The sequence below is a fragment of the Nicotiana tabacum genome, chromosome 18 (assembly GCF_000715075.1).
Source record: "Nicotiana tabacum cultivar K326 chromosome 18, ASM71507v2, whole genome shotgun sequence".
Taxonomy (NCBI): domain Eukaryota; kingdom Viridiplantae; phylum Streptophyta; class Magnoliopsida; order Solanales; family Solanaceae; genus Nicotiana; species Nicotiana tabacum.
The window spans coordinates 139353191-139367601 of NC_134097.1; the positions used below are offsets into that span (position 1 = coordinate 139353191).

Below are 14411 nucleotides of genomic sequence, written 5' to 3' on the forward strand. Positions count from 1 at the left end.
ATGTGTCACGATCCTATTGGCTCTTCCGCTTGACTTGGCGTGCCACGTCATTTGACACGTGGTTATTCATTTGGGCCTCTAGGAAGATGAAATCTTGGGCCTAATGAATTGGGCTCATCACTTTAGCCCAATTAAGTGGACTAGTCCAATGGATTAAGATTTATTTATTTAATCTATATATATTAAATTTATATAACTAATCTAATTATATAGTCCAAATTATTTTACGGATTTAATTTCAATAAAATTTATATGCCTACAACTAAAATTAAATACGAAATAAATATAATTTCATTATCCCAAAATTATTAGATTCCTAGTGCATTTATGATTTGTGTCCAAAGCATAAGTGGCGTGTAAGGCTTTGTTCTTTGTTGCCACGACCAATTAGTAGTCCGTAGGTACCAGGTAAAATTCACTCCTGTTAGTCTTGTAATTTAGATAGCTAAGTAGGTATGGCCCACACCCGAGTCAACTCTGTTCCTGACTCAGTTACTGACTCACCACCCTTCTTCTCCGACCCCCCCACCCCCACCCCCTCTCTCTCTCTCTCTATTACACTCTCTCTATCTCCTTCAAGCTCTACTCCTCTCTATCTCTCACAATGTCCTTTTTCGTCATTTCATGTTTCAATCGAACGGCTACGCCACCTTCCACGTCCTCTTCTTCTTCTTCTTCCTTTTCCTTTTCCTGTTCATTCTATAGTAATAGTAATCTTACTGTGCTCTCGCATAGCACAATATAACCGCCTCTTCTCTTCCGCCCCTCTAGGGTTTCTTTCTCTTCCATCAAGCAATTTTGGGTCGCCTCCTTTTTCCTTTCTTCTATTCGCTTCTTTTCCTGCGTCTGGGTTTCATCCATTTTCAAGGTAATTTTTCTATCCTATCTCTAATTTTTTTTCTTGACACCTATCGTATATATGTGTTTTGGTATCTGTGTCTTTGTGTTTAAGAGATGAGTTTTAAATTTTTTAAAGTTTTATCATTTGGGTATTGGGGATTTCTGAATTTTGCATGTTATTTTTTGGCTTAATTTTCTAGGGTTTTGAATTTTGGATTCAAGGATTCACTGGTTTAAAAAGTGTGGTAATTTTTATGTTGAATGGTGATCGAAAAGAGCAGCTTTAAGGCATCAAAATTTGATTTTTCCGAGTTTTCTCCTCATAGTAAGGACACTATGTCGAGTGAGGACGAGGAGTTTGAGAGGCGAAACGGGGGTGAAGTTGAATCTAATGACGAGGATGATGATGATGATGATTACTTTGATGATTGTGATTCGGGGGCGGGTTCAGATGACTTTGATTTGTTGGAATTAGGTGAGTCTAGGGAGGAGTTTTGTCAAATTGGGGATCAAACATGTAGCATTCCCTTTGAATTGTATGATCTTTCGGGGCTTGGCGATGTGTTGTCATTGGATGTTTGGAATGAGGTGTTGTCTGAGGAAGAAAGGTTTAATCTTGCTCAGTTTCTTCCTGACATGGACCAGGAAACGTTCATGAGAACGTTGAAAGACCTTCTCGCGGGTGATAATTTGCATTTTGGAAGTCCCATTGATAAGCTGTTTAACATGTTGAAGGGCGGGTTATGTGAGCCGAGAGTGGCGCTTTATCGCCAAGGATTAATTTTCTTTCAGAAGCGACAGCATTATCACCGCCTCAGAAACCATCAGAATGCAATTGTCAGTAATCTTTGTCAGATAAGAGATGCTTGGCTCAGTTGTCCAGGGTATAGTATTGAGGAGAAGCTGCAAGTGCTGAACATTAAGAAGAACGAGAAGATTCTAATGTATGAGAAGATGGAAGAACTGGAAAGTGATGGATCCGAGAGAGAGGAATTTAGTGATAATTTGTGGGGCAAAAGAACAAAAGATCGGAATCTTGGGCAGGATATGGGCTGTTATTCTGGATATGGGAAAGGGTCAGCCTTGGATTCTTCTTCTCTTAGGCAAATGGCTTCTTCGGAAGCTACCAGATACAGAAAGCAGAACCTAAGAGGGACATTCAAGGTAGGTGGAAATGGCTCAAAAGGAATGGAACTCAAATCATCTGGGCCATATGATTCTGCATTGCCTCTTTCTCGTCGTGCTAAAGGAATGGGCTATGATTCTGGGATGGCTGTCCCAATGAGAGATCAGTTGAATGGCGACGATGAGGAGGATGGGATGTACGAAGTGGACGTGCAGAGAGAGAGAAACTTTTCACGAGCAGGGGCTGTTGATAAAAGTGGGAGTGTCAAATCGGGGAAGAAGCATGAAAGGGTTAGAATGGAAGAATGTGCTGATGTTTTCTTGGGCGTGCCTATGCCTTTGAAGAATGATCCTTATGCCTACGGCAGGAACAATACTGTCAACCAGCTGTCAGATATTAAGGTCTTGACCGCAAAGCCCAGCAATGCCAGAACTGCATATGATTTTGGGAAAAAGGACAGGTATGCTGATGGTCTCCCACAGTTTGTCTCTGAAGAGCAGATGAATAATTATGGGAAAATCCGTATTCCCAAAGTGTCACTGAAGGGAAGTGGGATGGAACTAGCAGGTGGAAGTGAACAGTTTTGGCCAAGTAAAGCACCAGAGGACACCTATTTTACCAACCCATCCCATAAGTTTGGTAACTTGAATGTAAAAGGCAAAAAGTGGAAGGTGGATCAAGAATATCCTGATCGCAAGTTCAACGATAAGTTGTTTCAGTCAGACTATAGGGCAAAGGCAGCCTTCCCTGAGAAAGTCAGGGCAAAAATGCAGAATGGCGGACAAGATGCTTCCGGAACCAGAGGTAGAAGGGTATTTGCGAATATTGAAGAAACTGAAACTGAATCATCAGAAAAAAGTGATGAGGATGAGGAATATAATCCATTAATGAGGAGCAAGTGGGCATATCCCAGTGGTTCCCCTAACTTGATGTCCGCATTGGATACTAAAAAGGTTAAATTTTCTCAAAAGGATAAGTGTAGTATTCCGGCTCGTGATAGCTCATTTCATTCCTTTAGGATGGTGAATGACTCTGGTGAACTTCTCCACTCGAAGAAAACTGGAAGTCTTGGCTTGGGAGCAGAGCCGATGGGTAAGATGCATGATCTTGGTCATTTGAGTAGTTTCTCCACCAGAAATTTGGCTAGAAATCATTTCTCTGGTCTAACCCAGTTCAATAACAACAATGACGACGATGATGACGACGAGCAACCAATCTACAAGCTAGCCAAGAATGGCCCTTTGCAAGGGGGCCATACTGAAAGGTTCCACATGGCATCCACCAGAGAGAAGAAACATAAAGGAAAAGTTAGCCGTGATATCCTGCAGTCAAACTATATGCAAGATCAGAAGTTTCAGGAGGATGACTCATTGCGGACACGGTTTCCGACTAAAAAAAGTGGAGTTTCTGCCAAATTTTCAAAGAAAGGTCAGATGCTTGACACACGTGCTGGTGATCATCATGAAAAATCTAATGTGCTATTAACAGGTTGCAATTCAGTCATGAAGAAGCGGAAAGTCAAAACTGATACCCCATACATGGATGAGCTAGATGGTACTGACCATCTCTATGCTGAAATCCAGCAGCGACAAGATGATCTGTCCACGAAGCGGGGTAAAAAGAAGCTGGAGGATGAATCATGGCCTTCTTTAATGGGAGTTCCCAGATCTCCAACTTCAGAAATGATAGAAGATGTAGATGTGGAAAGCCGACCTCCAAAAAAGCCATTCCCTTTGATTACCCCTACAGTTCATACTGGCTTCTCATTCTCCATCATTCATCTTCTCTCAGCAGTTCGTATGGCAATGATTACTTTGCTTCCAGAAGAGGCTGTAGATAGAAATGCTGGAAGACTGGATGCCGTGGAGGAGCATGGTATCAAGCAAGAAGCTGTTAACGGAGTTGCACCACCTTCAGAGTTAGATGGTGACAATTCTCCACCTTCCACTCAAGCAAATGTGCCCTCTCTCTGTGTGCAGGAAATTGTTAACCGTGTGAGATCAAACCCGGGTGACCCCTGTATTCTTGAGACTCAAGAACCTCTCCATGATTTGGTCAGAGGAGTACTCAAAATATTTTCTTCCAAAACAGCACCACTAGGTGCAAAAGGATGGAAGCCACTTGTGGTCTATGAAAAAGCCACCAAAAGTTGGTCCTGGATTGGTCCCGTGAGTCCCGACTCATCTGATCATGAGCCTATGGAGGAAGTCACATCTCCAGAAGCGTGGGGTCTTCCCCATAAAATGCTTGTGAAGTTAGTTGATTCGTTTGCCAATTGGCTGAAAAATGGTCAGGAAACGCTACGGCAGATAGGAAGTCTTCCTGACCCTCCGTTGTCATTGATGCAATATAATTTGGATGAGAAGGAACGGTTCAGGGACTTGCGAGCTCAGAAGAGTCTGAGTACCATTGGCCCAAGCTCTGAAGAAGTCAGAGAGTATTTCCGGAAAGAGGAATTCCTTAGGTATTCAATTCCTGACAGGGCCTTCTCCTACACTGCTATTGATGGGAAAAAATCAATAGTTGCTCCTCTGAGAAGATGCGGTGGCAAGCCAACTTCAAAAGCCCGTGATCACTTTATGCTTAAAAAGGATCGTCCTGCCCATGTCACGATTCTCTGTCTTGTGCGAGATGCAGCTGCTAGGTTGCCTGGCAGTACAGGGACTAGAGCAGATGTTTGCACTTTAATCAGAGACTCACAGTATATTGTGGAAGAGGTATCTGATGCTCAAGTCAATCAAGTTGTTAGTGGTGCATTGGACCGTTTGCATTATGAACGTGATCCTTGTGTACAGTTTGATAATGAGAAGAAGCTCTGGGTTTACTTACATAGAGATAGAGAAGAAGAAGATTTTGAGGATGATGGTACTTCATCTACAAAGAAATGGAAGAGGCAAAAGAAAGAAGCTCCCGAACCCTCTGACCAAGTAGCAGTGACCATTGCTTATCACGGCACAGGGGAACAAAACGGTTTTGATTTGAGTTCAGATCTCAATGTTGAGCCGTCAAACATGGATGAAGATCGAACAGACCTTGCTTATGAGGATGTTAAGGATCAAGTGGAGGAAAACATTAAGAGCAGCCATGTGTTAGAACAAGGTGCTACGCATTGTAGTTCTTCTCTGATGGATTGGGATACTCTTTGCTCAACTCCTGGAGAAGGAAATAAGTTGTTATGTCAGCAGAACTCTACTGATAATTTTGATGATGAAACGTGTGGTGGAGAACCACCTGCTTGATTGTGGAAAGAGCTCTGTCACAAGCTTCCAGGTACTTTGATCCGTTCACATTTTGTACGTGTTACTACTTTTTACAATGGATTCAATTTCCTTTTCTACCTCCAATCCACTCTGAACTATAAACTTGTATTTAAGGTTCTTTATGTTATGCAACTTATTTAAACATTTAATTTGGTTGATTGGTATATTTGGCTGTACTTTGAACTTTTAAAGTTGTTTGATTGTAGTTCGACTTGTAATTATCTGATTTGGAATTCTGCGTCACTTTTACATTTTTATGGGGGAATTTTTTAAGTGAAGCATGCATATTGCTGAATTACAGGTAAAATATTAACCGCGAGTATTTCGATGGTAATTGCACTTTAATCTTTTTGGTTGAACCACAAGGTTTGTCAGTTTCATTGCAATATGCAAAAAGCTTAACATAGTTTTTGGGACTTGAGGCTCTAGCTTACACTAACAACTTGACCTGGTCTCTCGTCATGTTTTTAGTCTCTTGCTGTTTCTGTCTTGAGAAGTTTTGTCAAAACAAATAGTGCTCTCTTTATTATAAATGGTGAACGTAGGTCAGAAAGTTATACATTTGGATTTCCCTTTTATGAGTGTGATTCAGGCTTCGATCCAATGTTTTGGTTGATTCCACCTCTGGGGGGAAGGGGGCGGAGTGTTGGAATTGTACTACTTTTTCTCCTTAACCTACTGTTGAATTGGTCTTTACTGCAGAAAAGCCTTATATATTCCCCACCTGAAGACAGGAGATGTCGATCATCAGATGGCTCTAACAAAACATACTGTCCGTTATGCTCATTGAAATTCATCCACTTCCAACAGTTCCAGTTTTTGGCCACGCTAAGGGGTGTATTTTTGCAATGGCGGTTCAGTTGTAGATTCATTCTAGTTAAAAAGGAGAAAATGGGGAGCCTCTGATATGTAAACTGCAGGTGGTAATTGCTTGCTGTTGCACAACTTTTCTTTCCCATAATGGCTTGTCTTTTTCGCTGTCCCTTTTTCATTTGTTCTTTTTTCCAGTATATATTTAGATGGCATATTCATATGAAACCAGAATGCAGTAGCAACCACTGTTCTGAATTGAGAAGCGACAGATTCCATGTGGTACACCCTCTTATGTACATACATCTAAGTTAGATGAGATAAATGAAAATAAGTCTGTCTTGTGATCTTTGTGCTTGCCTAATGCCCATGTTCCTACAACTGCATTCATACATAGATCTTCTCTCGTATAACATTTATTCAGGTCCTTTTCTTTGTTAATATGTGATTGGGACGCACTTCTGTTTAACAATGATAACAGAAGGGAGAGATTGTTACAACAACAACCCAGTAAAATCCTACAAGTGGGGTCTTGGGAGGGTAGAGTGTACGCAGATCTTACCCCTAACCCGAGGGAGTAGAGAGGCTGTTTCCGGAGAGATTGTTACAACAAGGGAGAGATTGTTAGATTATTAAAATTTCAAGAGCAAAATTCCTGCAGAACTAGTTTTAAAAAAACATATTCAATCAGTGCCCTTCCTATTCAGGGGAAGCGTTGAGCAGTTGTAGTTTGATTAACCGTAATTTGCTCAGACGTCTAACTGAAAATTTCAAAGCCTAATTGCAGTGTTCAGTATACGTGTATCGTCTACTAATGTTTCCACATTGAGAAATGATACAAATTAAATTTACTAACTCTATCAACGTCGCATCCAGACACTTCAAACTTAACTGCAATGTTAAGTGCAAACATTACGAGGGTGTTTGGAAACTGGTTTATAAGCACCTTTTGACTTATCTACGTATTTGGTAAACACCCAAAGTGCTTATAAGCTAAAATCAGTCATAAGCCATAAGTTGGGGGTCTTTTCAACTTACAAGCACTTTTAGTTTGACCAAAGCTTTTACTAAATTATCCTTAATAATATTTTTGAATTCACAAAATACTTTTCCCAAAATAAATTTTCTAATTTTCTCTTCATACTATTTTCATTATTCATCCTTAAATTTTTTAATTGATAATCATTTGTAAAGTTTTAGAGGTATTTTAGTCATTTTAATAAAAGAATAGCTTATTAGCACTTTTCTACCAAACACATCAACTAGTTATTATCAGTTTTAGCACATTTATCCAAACACGTAAATGCTTATTTAAAAAATTAGTTTCAGCACTTAAAAATGTTTTTCAGCATTTCAAGCTTATCGGCTATTTACAATAAGCTAATTCAAACGGGCTCTACATATTTCCATCTTGTCTCAGGAACTCCAACTCTGTTTCCTACAAGAATTTCAAAGAAGTGAAACTCTTCCAAACCAATACCAAAATTAAGTAAAAAGAATAGAGATAAAATTATATCCACTACGTATAGGTGAGTATATGGATATCCAAGGACATATATATTATGTACAACTTTTCTCCTCAATTCCTATATTATGTCTAAAGTCTGAACTCTTCTAATTTAGAGCAGTGAGGGCAACTCTTGAATCTCGTAAAGGAGCTACCTCTGCAATATGCTTTACATCTCCATTTGCTTGCTTTGAGGATTTTCCATCCCAAAATGAATTCAACAACTCCTCGAAAGCAGGAGTTTTTAGTTCTTCAATAGATTCAACACTTGGAAGATTAAATGGTCTCTTCGTTGGAGTCGAGCATGATGGTTCATCAACCTAGCATAATTAGAAGCAGTTTGAGAGAGACTAAGAACAGGGTATTTTTTACAAACTAAGTATTTTTTGATGCAATATCCTTACCACGTATTCTTGTGAAAGACATTTTCCAGTATATTCTGTAATCTCAACCACCTTGTGGTAGTGCCCGCTATTTAGTTCTCTCAACTCTCCACAACAAGGAACAATCGTCGAATCAAGGTTTGCACAAGCATCACGGTCGAGTTGTAAAGAATCTGCACATGTTAATCAAGTTAATTGAAAGACAAAAGTTAATCTCTTAACGTCTAATCTTGATAGCTTACGGTCAATAGATGAGAGTAGGTGCTTGCTAGCAGCATCAGTGTCTTCAAGGGTGGATGACACACCAGATGAAAATCGCATACGCAATGCTTGATTTGCATCCATTCCTCCCCTAAAAGAAACCGTACTCAGTCTAAGTAAGACATAACAACTAAGAAACTGAACACTCGAACAGTCATTTAGTCAACTAACCTAACAATTTCATCAACAAAAGCAACATTTCTCTCCTCTAGGTTCAATAAAGACTGTTGAGCATTTGTCCATTGCTTTGCTCCCAATTTAGCCTTTTGCACACTGCACATTCATATTCCAGGTTAGCAGAAAGAATGATAAAAAGACTTATAGACATCAAAGAACAGTGTCAGTTCAAAGATATTATGGAATATATGCTGAGTTTATACCAATTCTGTAGCACCTCCTCCATTTCTTTCTTCCGATTTTCCACAGCAGCAGTATCCTCAAGATAGTGCGATTCAGCCTTTTCCATGTAATTGGACCATTCGACTTTAACTGAAGAAGTTGAATCTTGCATGGTTGACATCTCTTGTTTTAGTCTGTTGGTTTTGTTGGAGGCACTTTCTCTAAGGTCATCAATTGCGGTTTGAACCTAGAACAGATAGCCATGCAAAATTCACTTAGCTATTGCAACCTAAAGTAGATCAAAGTCAATTAATGATTGTGATTCAGGATGCAGGATTTTCTGCTCAATAATGTAATAAGTCAATTATTGACTAATGAGCACTGACTACAAGCAAGTAAGCACATACTCAAGCATAAAACTAGATAAGAGAAAAGGAAGTCCCAAGCTGTCTACAACACCTACAAGACTTCTCATGAAGATAGTGTATCATCATCTTGCTCAAGATTAGAGTTGTGCAATCTTAGCCACATCAAAAATTGCGATGCACATCTTTATTATAAATTGATGACCTACCAGCTTTTTCTTCCTAGCATTTGATCCAGCAAGCAGTTCTGCCACTTTCTCTAAGATTTGCCTTTCCTCATTGGCAGCACATTCCTAAAAATGAGAGATCCGCAATAAAATGAGGTTAAAAAATGCATATCAACCTTTGTTTAATAAATAGCCATATGCTGGTGGATGAAGTCGCTTGCCTCAAACTTATTTTCTAGTTCAGAGAATTTTTGGTCACTGACTGTCTGTGCTTCTTCCACTATTTCACCCAACTGAGACACATGCATATCTAAAGTCTTAAAGAAGTTCCCAGTAATCTGAGAAATGGACCTTGACATTGTGATACTCCCGCAGTGTGCCTATAAAGGCATCCAAAATTTATAAGCTCTACTCAAGAAGGAGAAAGAAAGATCCAAAATAGAATCAGTGAAGATTATACGTGCTTCACAAATAGTTGACTATTGATACCTCACGTTGTTGTTGTGAAAATGCAATTAGTTTCTCCTCCTGATTGTGCAAACTTTTTTGAAGATCATTAACCAAGATATCAGCCTCAGAAGCAATTTCCTTAAAAAGCTACATCAGGAAAAAGGAGATCAGATAAAAAAAAAATAAGCTAGAATTTCTAAAAGCAACATAAAAGATACGCACCTCTCCCAAAGCAGAAGAATGTTTTGAAACTTCACAATTTAAACGGTCAAAGGTTGACTGAGCATTGCCGTCAAGTTCCCCGGCCAAACCATCTAAAGCTTTAATACCAGAACCAAACATAGTTTTCAAGTTCTCTAGACGGCCGCGAAGTTCCTCCACTGCCTGAAAAAGCAGACCAGAAAGTAATATTGGTTAATAGGAGTACAACTTCTATCAGAAGTATGTGAACCTATTACACAATTGATGCACTAGGCTTATTAAGCATGTAATTTTTTTGTGTCAAAATAGCAGGTTCAAGTAATAATATATGCTCCCTAATTCAATTTATTTTAGTAAATACTGCAACAAATAAAATCTGAAAACTACATATTCCCACTTCCTTTTGGTATCATGTCATGCAATTTTTCTAGTATGTTACGTTGAGTGTGGTACTTTAAAGGCTAATTCTACATTTGAGTCAGGAATACCTCAGTCTTTGTAGAAACAAAGGACTGCATGTCTTCCTCCATGCCTTTGAGTTGTTGCTCTTGTTGTGTGGTTGAAGAAGCGACAGTCTTATGCAGGACTTCAAGCTCTTGGGTCAATTGGGATTGGAATTTTTGGATGAGAACTTTGTTTCCATCTTCTATTTTGTCTTTCCGCTCTGATATCAACCATTATCAGTATGCAGGAGTTTGATGCAGTCATGCAACATTGTTTTCTTAGCAAGAAAATTCGTCATGTCTTAAACACTGTGTACATACCAATCTTGGCAAACAAGTTCGACACGTCTGATGCAGCATTTTCCAGTTCAGCTCGAAGTTCAAATGCTTGCTCAACCAGTGCTTTTTCTGGTAGAAGACATGCAATTCCAGATATAATGCACAACTCTAAAAGTGAAATTATTCTACATAAACCCCCACACATTCACTGCCTAATGATTATGGCTACATCTAAATTTACTAATGTTTAAATACAAATGTAACATACCCATATACCAATTTCACTTTTTTGAAAATGTTAAAATAATTTGAGTTATTTGTATAGATACATTGCTTCTCCAAAGAGATTGACTAGCAAAAAGAATTCTCCTTTCGCCCAGCATAGAGGATGAAGCTTACCAGATTTTAGGAGGTTAGATATCAGAAATTCCTTTTCTTTTATAGTTGTAATTGCCTGCCTGTGTTTCTCTTCAAGATCAGCCAGTGTATGCTGAGTTTCCTGAAGCTTTTTCTGAAAGAAACAAAAGTATAGAAAATTCAATGAGAAAGAGTCAGCAATAAAGATGTGGAATAAGTTGGGGTCAGAATTCCATTAACCTCTGTCTTCTCAAGTTTGTCACCCAATTCTGCTGTCAACAATTGCTGAGAATTATACAGTTCCTGAAGTTCCAAAAGTTTCTGTTTGCAGAAGGCAACAGGGTAATGAGTTATGATTTATCAATTTTTTTTTTTTTACAAAAGTTATCAGTTTTAATAAGAAAATAAGGATGCTCAAGATTTTTCAGCTCTTGCGCACCTTGTCCCTGGACTCGAAGTCAAGTTCCATTCTTTCTATCTTTTCAGACATTGCCTGAGAGAGGATACTGACAAGTTAACCATAGGAGTATTAAACAAGCATGTAAAGTGAATGCAAGCAATCATGAGATCCAGAAAACAGTACTGAACCTTCTTCTCCGCTTCTTCTTGAAGATATCGGTCTCTTGGTATATAAATTCCATTCTTCTCTCTTGCCGCATACACCTCTGTCGGCATTAAAATAGAACAAACAAAATATGTTATCAAATAATTTATCAATGCAAGATATATATTTATATACAGAAAGAGAGGAAGATAGAAATATAGACCTTGCTTCAGTCGGTCAATCTCAGAGTATAAATCCTTGATCATTGCAGATTTCATCATCTTCTGGTTAATCTGAAATAGCAGCAGAAGAAAACTGAAGGATACTTAAATCAGAGAGCAAAGGTAAAGAGACATTCTTTAGGTAATAAATGTCCAGAAAACTGACCTCTGGTTTGTTCTTTATATTTTTGGCACGATGAGCATAATCTAAAGTGCTCAGTGTCTCCTCCAGACAGTGAACTGAGGGTGATATTGTTGCAATAATGCATGTCTTTGTTTTCCCTCCCAGCGAATCCCTCAACAACCTTGTCAATTTGCTATCTCTGAGATTTGCAATTCTTTGTCAGAATATCTAAGCATTAAAAGCATTCTATAATAACTTAGATCTGGATTAAAGAAGACCTGTATGGGATATGACCAGAGTGCTCAACTAAAGCATTTATAACACGACCAAGTGTAAGCAAACTCTTGTTGATTTCACCAGCTTCCCTCGCTCTGCCCTGCAGCAAAAGAAATTTTAGCCTACTATTGATTACTATAACTAAGAAGAAAAAATCTGGACAAGGAAAAAGGTCAGTAAATATAGAGATCTTAGATAGCAGAATGTCTAGGGATTAGCTGTCAAGAACAAAAGATAAATTTGAGACATTGCTAAAACAGTACTCTGGACATTCTATTGTTTCTTTAAACTATGTTTACATGCGCTAAGAATACTGCCAAATGCAATGGCTTGACAGTCAGATTATTGTACTCAGACTCTCACCTCCCTTGCACCAGAACGTGATATATTCTCAGAACCAGCAAGATCAACAAGGTTCAATTTGCCACATTTAATCATCTCCTCTCCTTCTGGAGTGCATTCCTTGATGTGAATTGTGATGGAGAAAATAGAGTGAGAACGACTGCTCTGTTTGTTAAGAAGAGTCTCTGCTGTACGCCTCTTCGCTGAACCTTTCTCCAAGATCTTGTAAATTTCATTTGCAGTGGAAACAATCTCCTCTTCTAAGCCTCTTACCAAAACTCCACCCTTACCATCTTCCATCAGCGCTATAGGTTTTTTGGATTTATCATCTACATACTTTGTGCATTCCTCAGGAGCTAAAAGATCTGTGATCTCCTCATTATATAGCTCCAAAAACGTTACTTTCATGCTATATTCAGCATTTTGAGCTTCTAATATCTCGAAAATTTGCCGAACAGCACGGGGGATAACACCTGCATCACTTGGAAACTCCCCATTCTAAATGGGGCAACGTTAACAATTAGTATGAAGAAACAACTAGTTGAAACAAACACATTTCTATCAACACCACCAACCTTTTTTCTTCCCCCTCCCTCCATGGTATAAGTTTTCCCAGTTCCTGTCTGCCCGTAAGCAAAAATGGTGCAGTTATATCCTTCTAGAACTTCAAAAACAATAGGCCATATGGCAGAATCATACAAGTCCTTCTGTTGGGATGTTGGTCCAAACACCTACAACAGAATTATCCAGCATCAAGTTAGAGTCTTTATGAAAATCATGATTAAGTAAAAACAAATTAGAGAGTTTTATTTAAATAAAAACATAAAAGTGTAATGACACTAAAAACACTAAAGCGATCCACTAGAACTTAGTAAAACAAATTAAAAATGTAATAGGAAAATGGATATTGCTCTACTTTATTCGATTTTACATTTCTTTTGGTCCATATTCCCTATCGTGAATCTGTTTGAATATGATGCTAACAGATAAATGAGAAATCAGATGTGAAATATCATACTTTATCAAAGGCAAATGTTCTGTCAATCTGCTTATTAGCAATGTTCTGAATAGCAGAAACTTCTCTTCGACCCTCATTACACGAAATCACAACTGGTGTGTGCAATCTAATCTCATCCTCACTCAACGGCCTGCAAATATTCACACCATGGCAAATTCCAATCAACTATACTGTTCAATTCAACATCAGTACATTGCCGTCGTTTGCTTTGTAAAAGTATAACCAACTCCAAAGTACACTACACTCATTTTAACTGACCTGCAACGCAAAATGACTTGTACATTGACGCCTTTTTCTTTGTCATGCTTTCCACTCATATTATTATTCCCTTCCCCCGATCGCAGATCTCTCGCCGCCGCCTTATCGCTAGACCGCGGCGGCGTCTGCAAAATTAAACCGCCTCCTCTTCTCTGTTGCTGCGATTGTGATGACTCCATTCCTCTAGTTATCCTTCAAATCATCACAACCTTATTTCTCTTAGTCAACGTAAGTCAGTTCAAATTCAAATCTGAGCTGAAAATAATACATAAAAACAAACAAATAAATGAATATATCTAAAAAAAATTATATATATACCACAACAAGCAACAAATATATACGGAGAAGTAAAATGTGGATTTGAATTCAATGATTAATCGATAAGACATGTTAGCTAATGTTAACCTTCTCCTCTTAGTCAACGTAAGTCAGTTCAAATTCAAATCTGAGAAAAGTAAAATGCAAGAAGTGTATGTGTGTGTATACTTGCAGACACTGAAGTAGTTGCCGGCCGTTGAGAGCTTCGAATATTTCGGCAATGGCGAATGTTCTAGAGAGCTAACTTCCTAGATCTATGTGAGAGAGAGTGTGTGTGAGTGTAGTGAACGGAGAAGATTTAAATTTAAACATAATAAGAGCCAAGTAGAAGAAATTCGGCCTCTATTTACTCAAGTTATCAATTTAATATTTTATATCTTTTTGGGGACATCAGAGAAAAGAAAATCAATTTATTAATTTAGAAAGCGCCATAAAAGTTTCGTCATCAAGCATTTCAGTTAGAGAAAAATATTGATTTTCGAGAGATAAGAATAACATTACTTTCTCCGCCCCAAATTATAT

The 14411-nt window shown here is 38.4% G+C and overlaps 2 protein-coding genes across 7 annotated transcripts; one reads left to right on the forward strand and one right to left on the reverse strand.

Annotated features, from left to right (window-relative positions):
• The first annotated feature begins 358 nt into the window (after positions 1–358).
• On the forward strand, positions 359–6385 carry LOC107821955 (uncharacterized). Its single transcript, XM_075237347.1, has 3 exons — positions 359–868; positions 1041–5236; positions 5929–6385. The coding sequence occupies exon 2, from the start codon at positions 1102–1104 to the stop codon at positions 5203–5205; it is 4104 nt and encodes a 1367-aa protein (XP_075093448.1). The 5' UTR covers positions 359–868; positions 1041–1101; the 3' UTR covers positions 5206–5236; positions 5929–6385.
• A 1120-nt stretch (positions 6386–7505) lies between these two features.
• LOC107821956 (kinesin-like protein KIN-5D) lies at positions 7506–14211 on the reverse strand. 6 transcript variants are annotated; one of them, XM_016648442.2, is made up of 23 exons: positions 14058–14211; positions 13572–13763; positions 13314–13443; positions 12871–13026; positions 12317–12793; positions 11956–12053; positions 11720–11876; positions 11556–11625; positions 11377–11453; positions 11228–11281; positions 11029–11109; positions 10831–10942; positions 10474–10560; positions 10198–10373; positions 9731–9892; positions 9548–9655; positions 9280–9438; positions 9101–9184; positions 8568–8773; positions 8359–8460; positions 8169–8278; positions 7948–8099; positions 7506–7863 (listed from the first exon to the last, which is right to left on the reverse strand). In XM_016648442.2, the coding sequence occupies exons 2-23, from the start codon at positions 13748–13750 to the stop codon at positions 7651–7653; spliced, it is 3150 nt and encodes a 1049-aa protein (XP_016503928.2). In that variant the 5' UTR covers positions 13751–13763; positions 14058–14211; the 3' UTR covers positions 7506–7650. The 6 variants fall into 6 exon arrangements, with proteins under 6 accessions (XP_016503928.2, XP_075093449.1, XP_075093450.1 ...); XM_075237348.1 differs by having other exon boundaries at positions 13572–13826; positions 14058–14171; XM_075237349.1 differs by having other exon boundaries at positions 13572–13780; positions 14058–14161.
• Between the last annotated feature and the right edge of the window lie 200 nt (positions 14212–14411).

What these genes read in the sequence shown, in the direction of transcription:
- LOC107821955 (XM_075237347.1), top strand. Translation starts at nt 1,102, where the DNA reads ATGGTGATCGAAAAGAGCAGCTTTAAGGCATCAAAATTTGATTTTTCC.
- LOC107821956 (XM_016648435.2), bottom strand. Translation starts at nt 13,750, where the DNA reads ATGGAGTCATCACAATCGCAGCAACAGAGAAGAGGAGGCGGTTTAATT. An exon ending in GAGGAGGTGCTACAGAATTG is followed by an intron (nt 8,461 to 8,567) that starts GTATAAACTCAG and finishes ATGAATGTGCAG; the next exon opens with TGTGCAAAAGGCTAAATTGG. An exon ending in CCTACTCTCATCTATTGACC is followed by an intron (nt 8,100 to 8,168) that starts GTAAGCTATCAA and finishes TAACATGTGCAG; the next exon opens with ATTCTTTACAACTCGACCGT.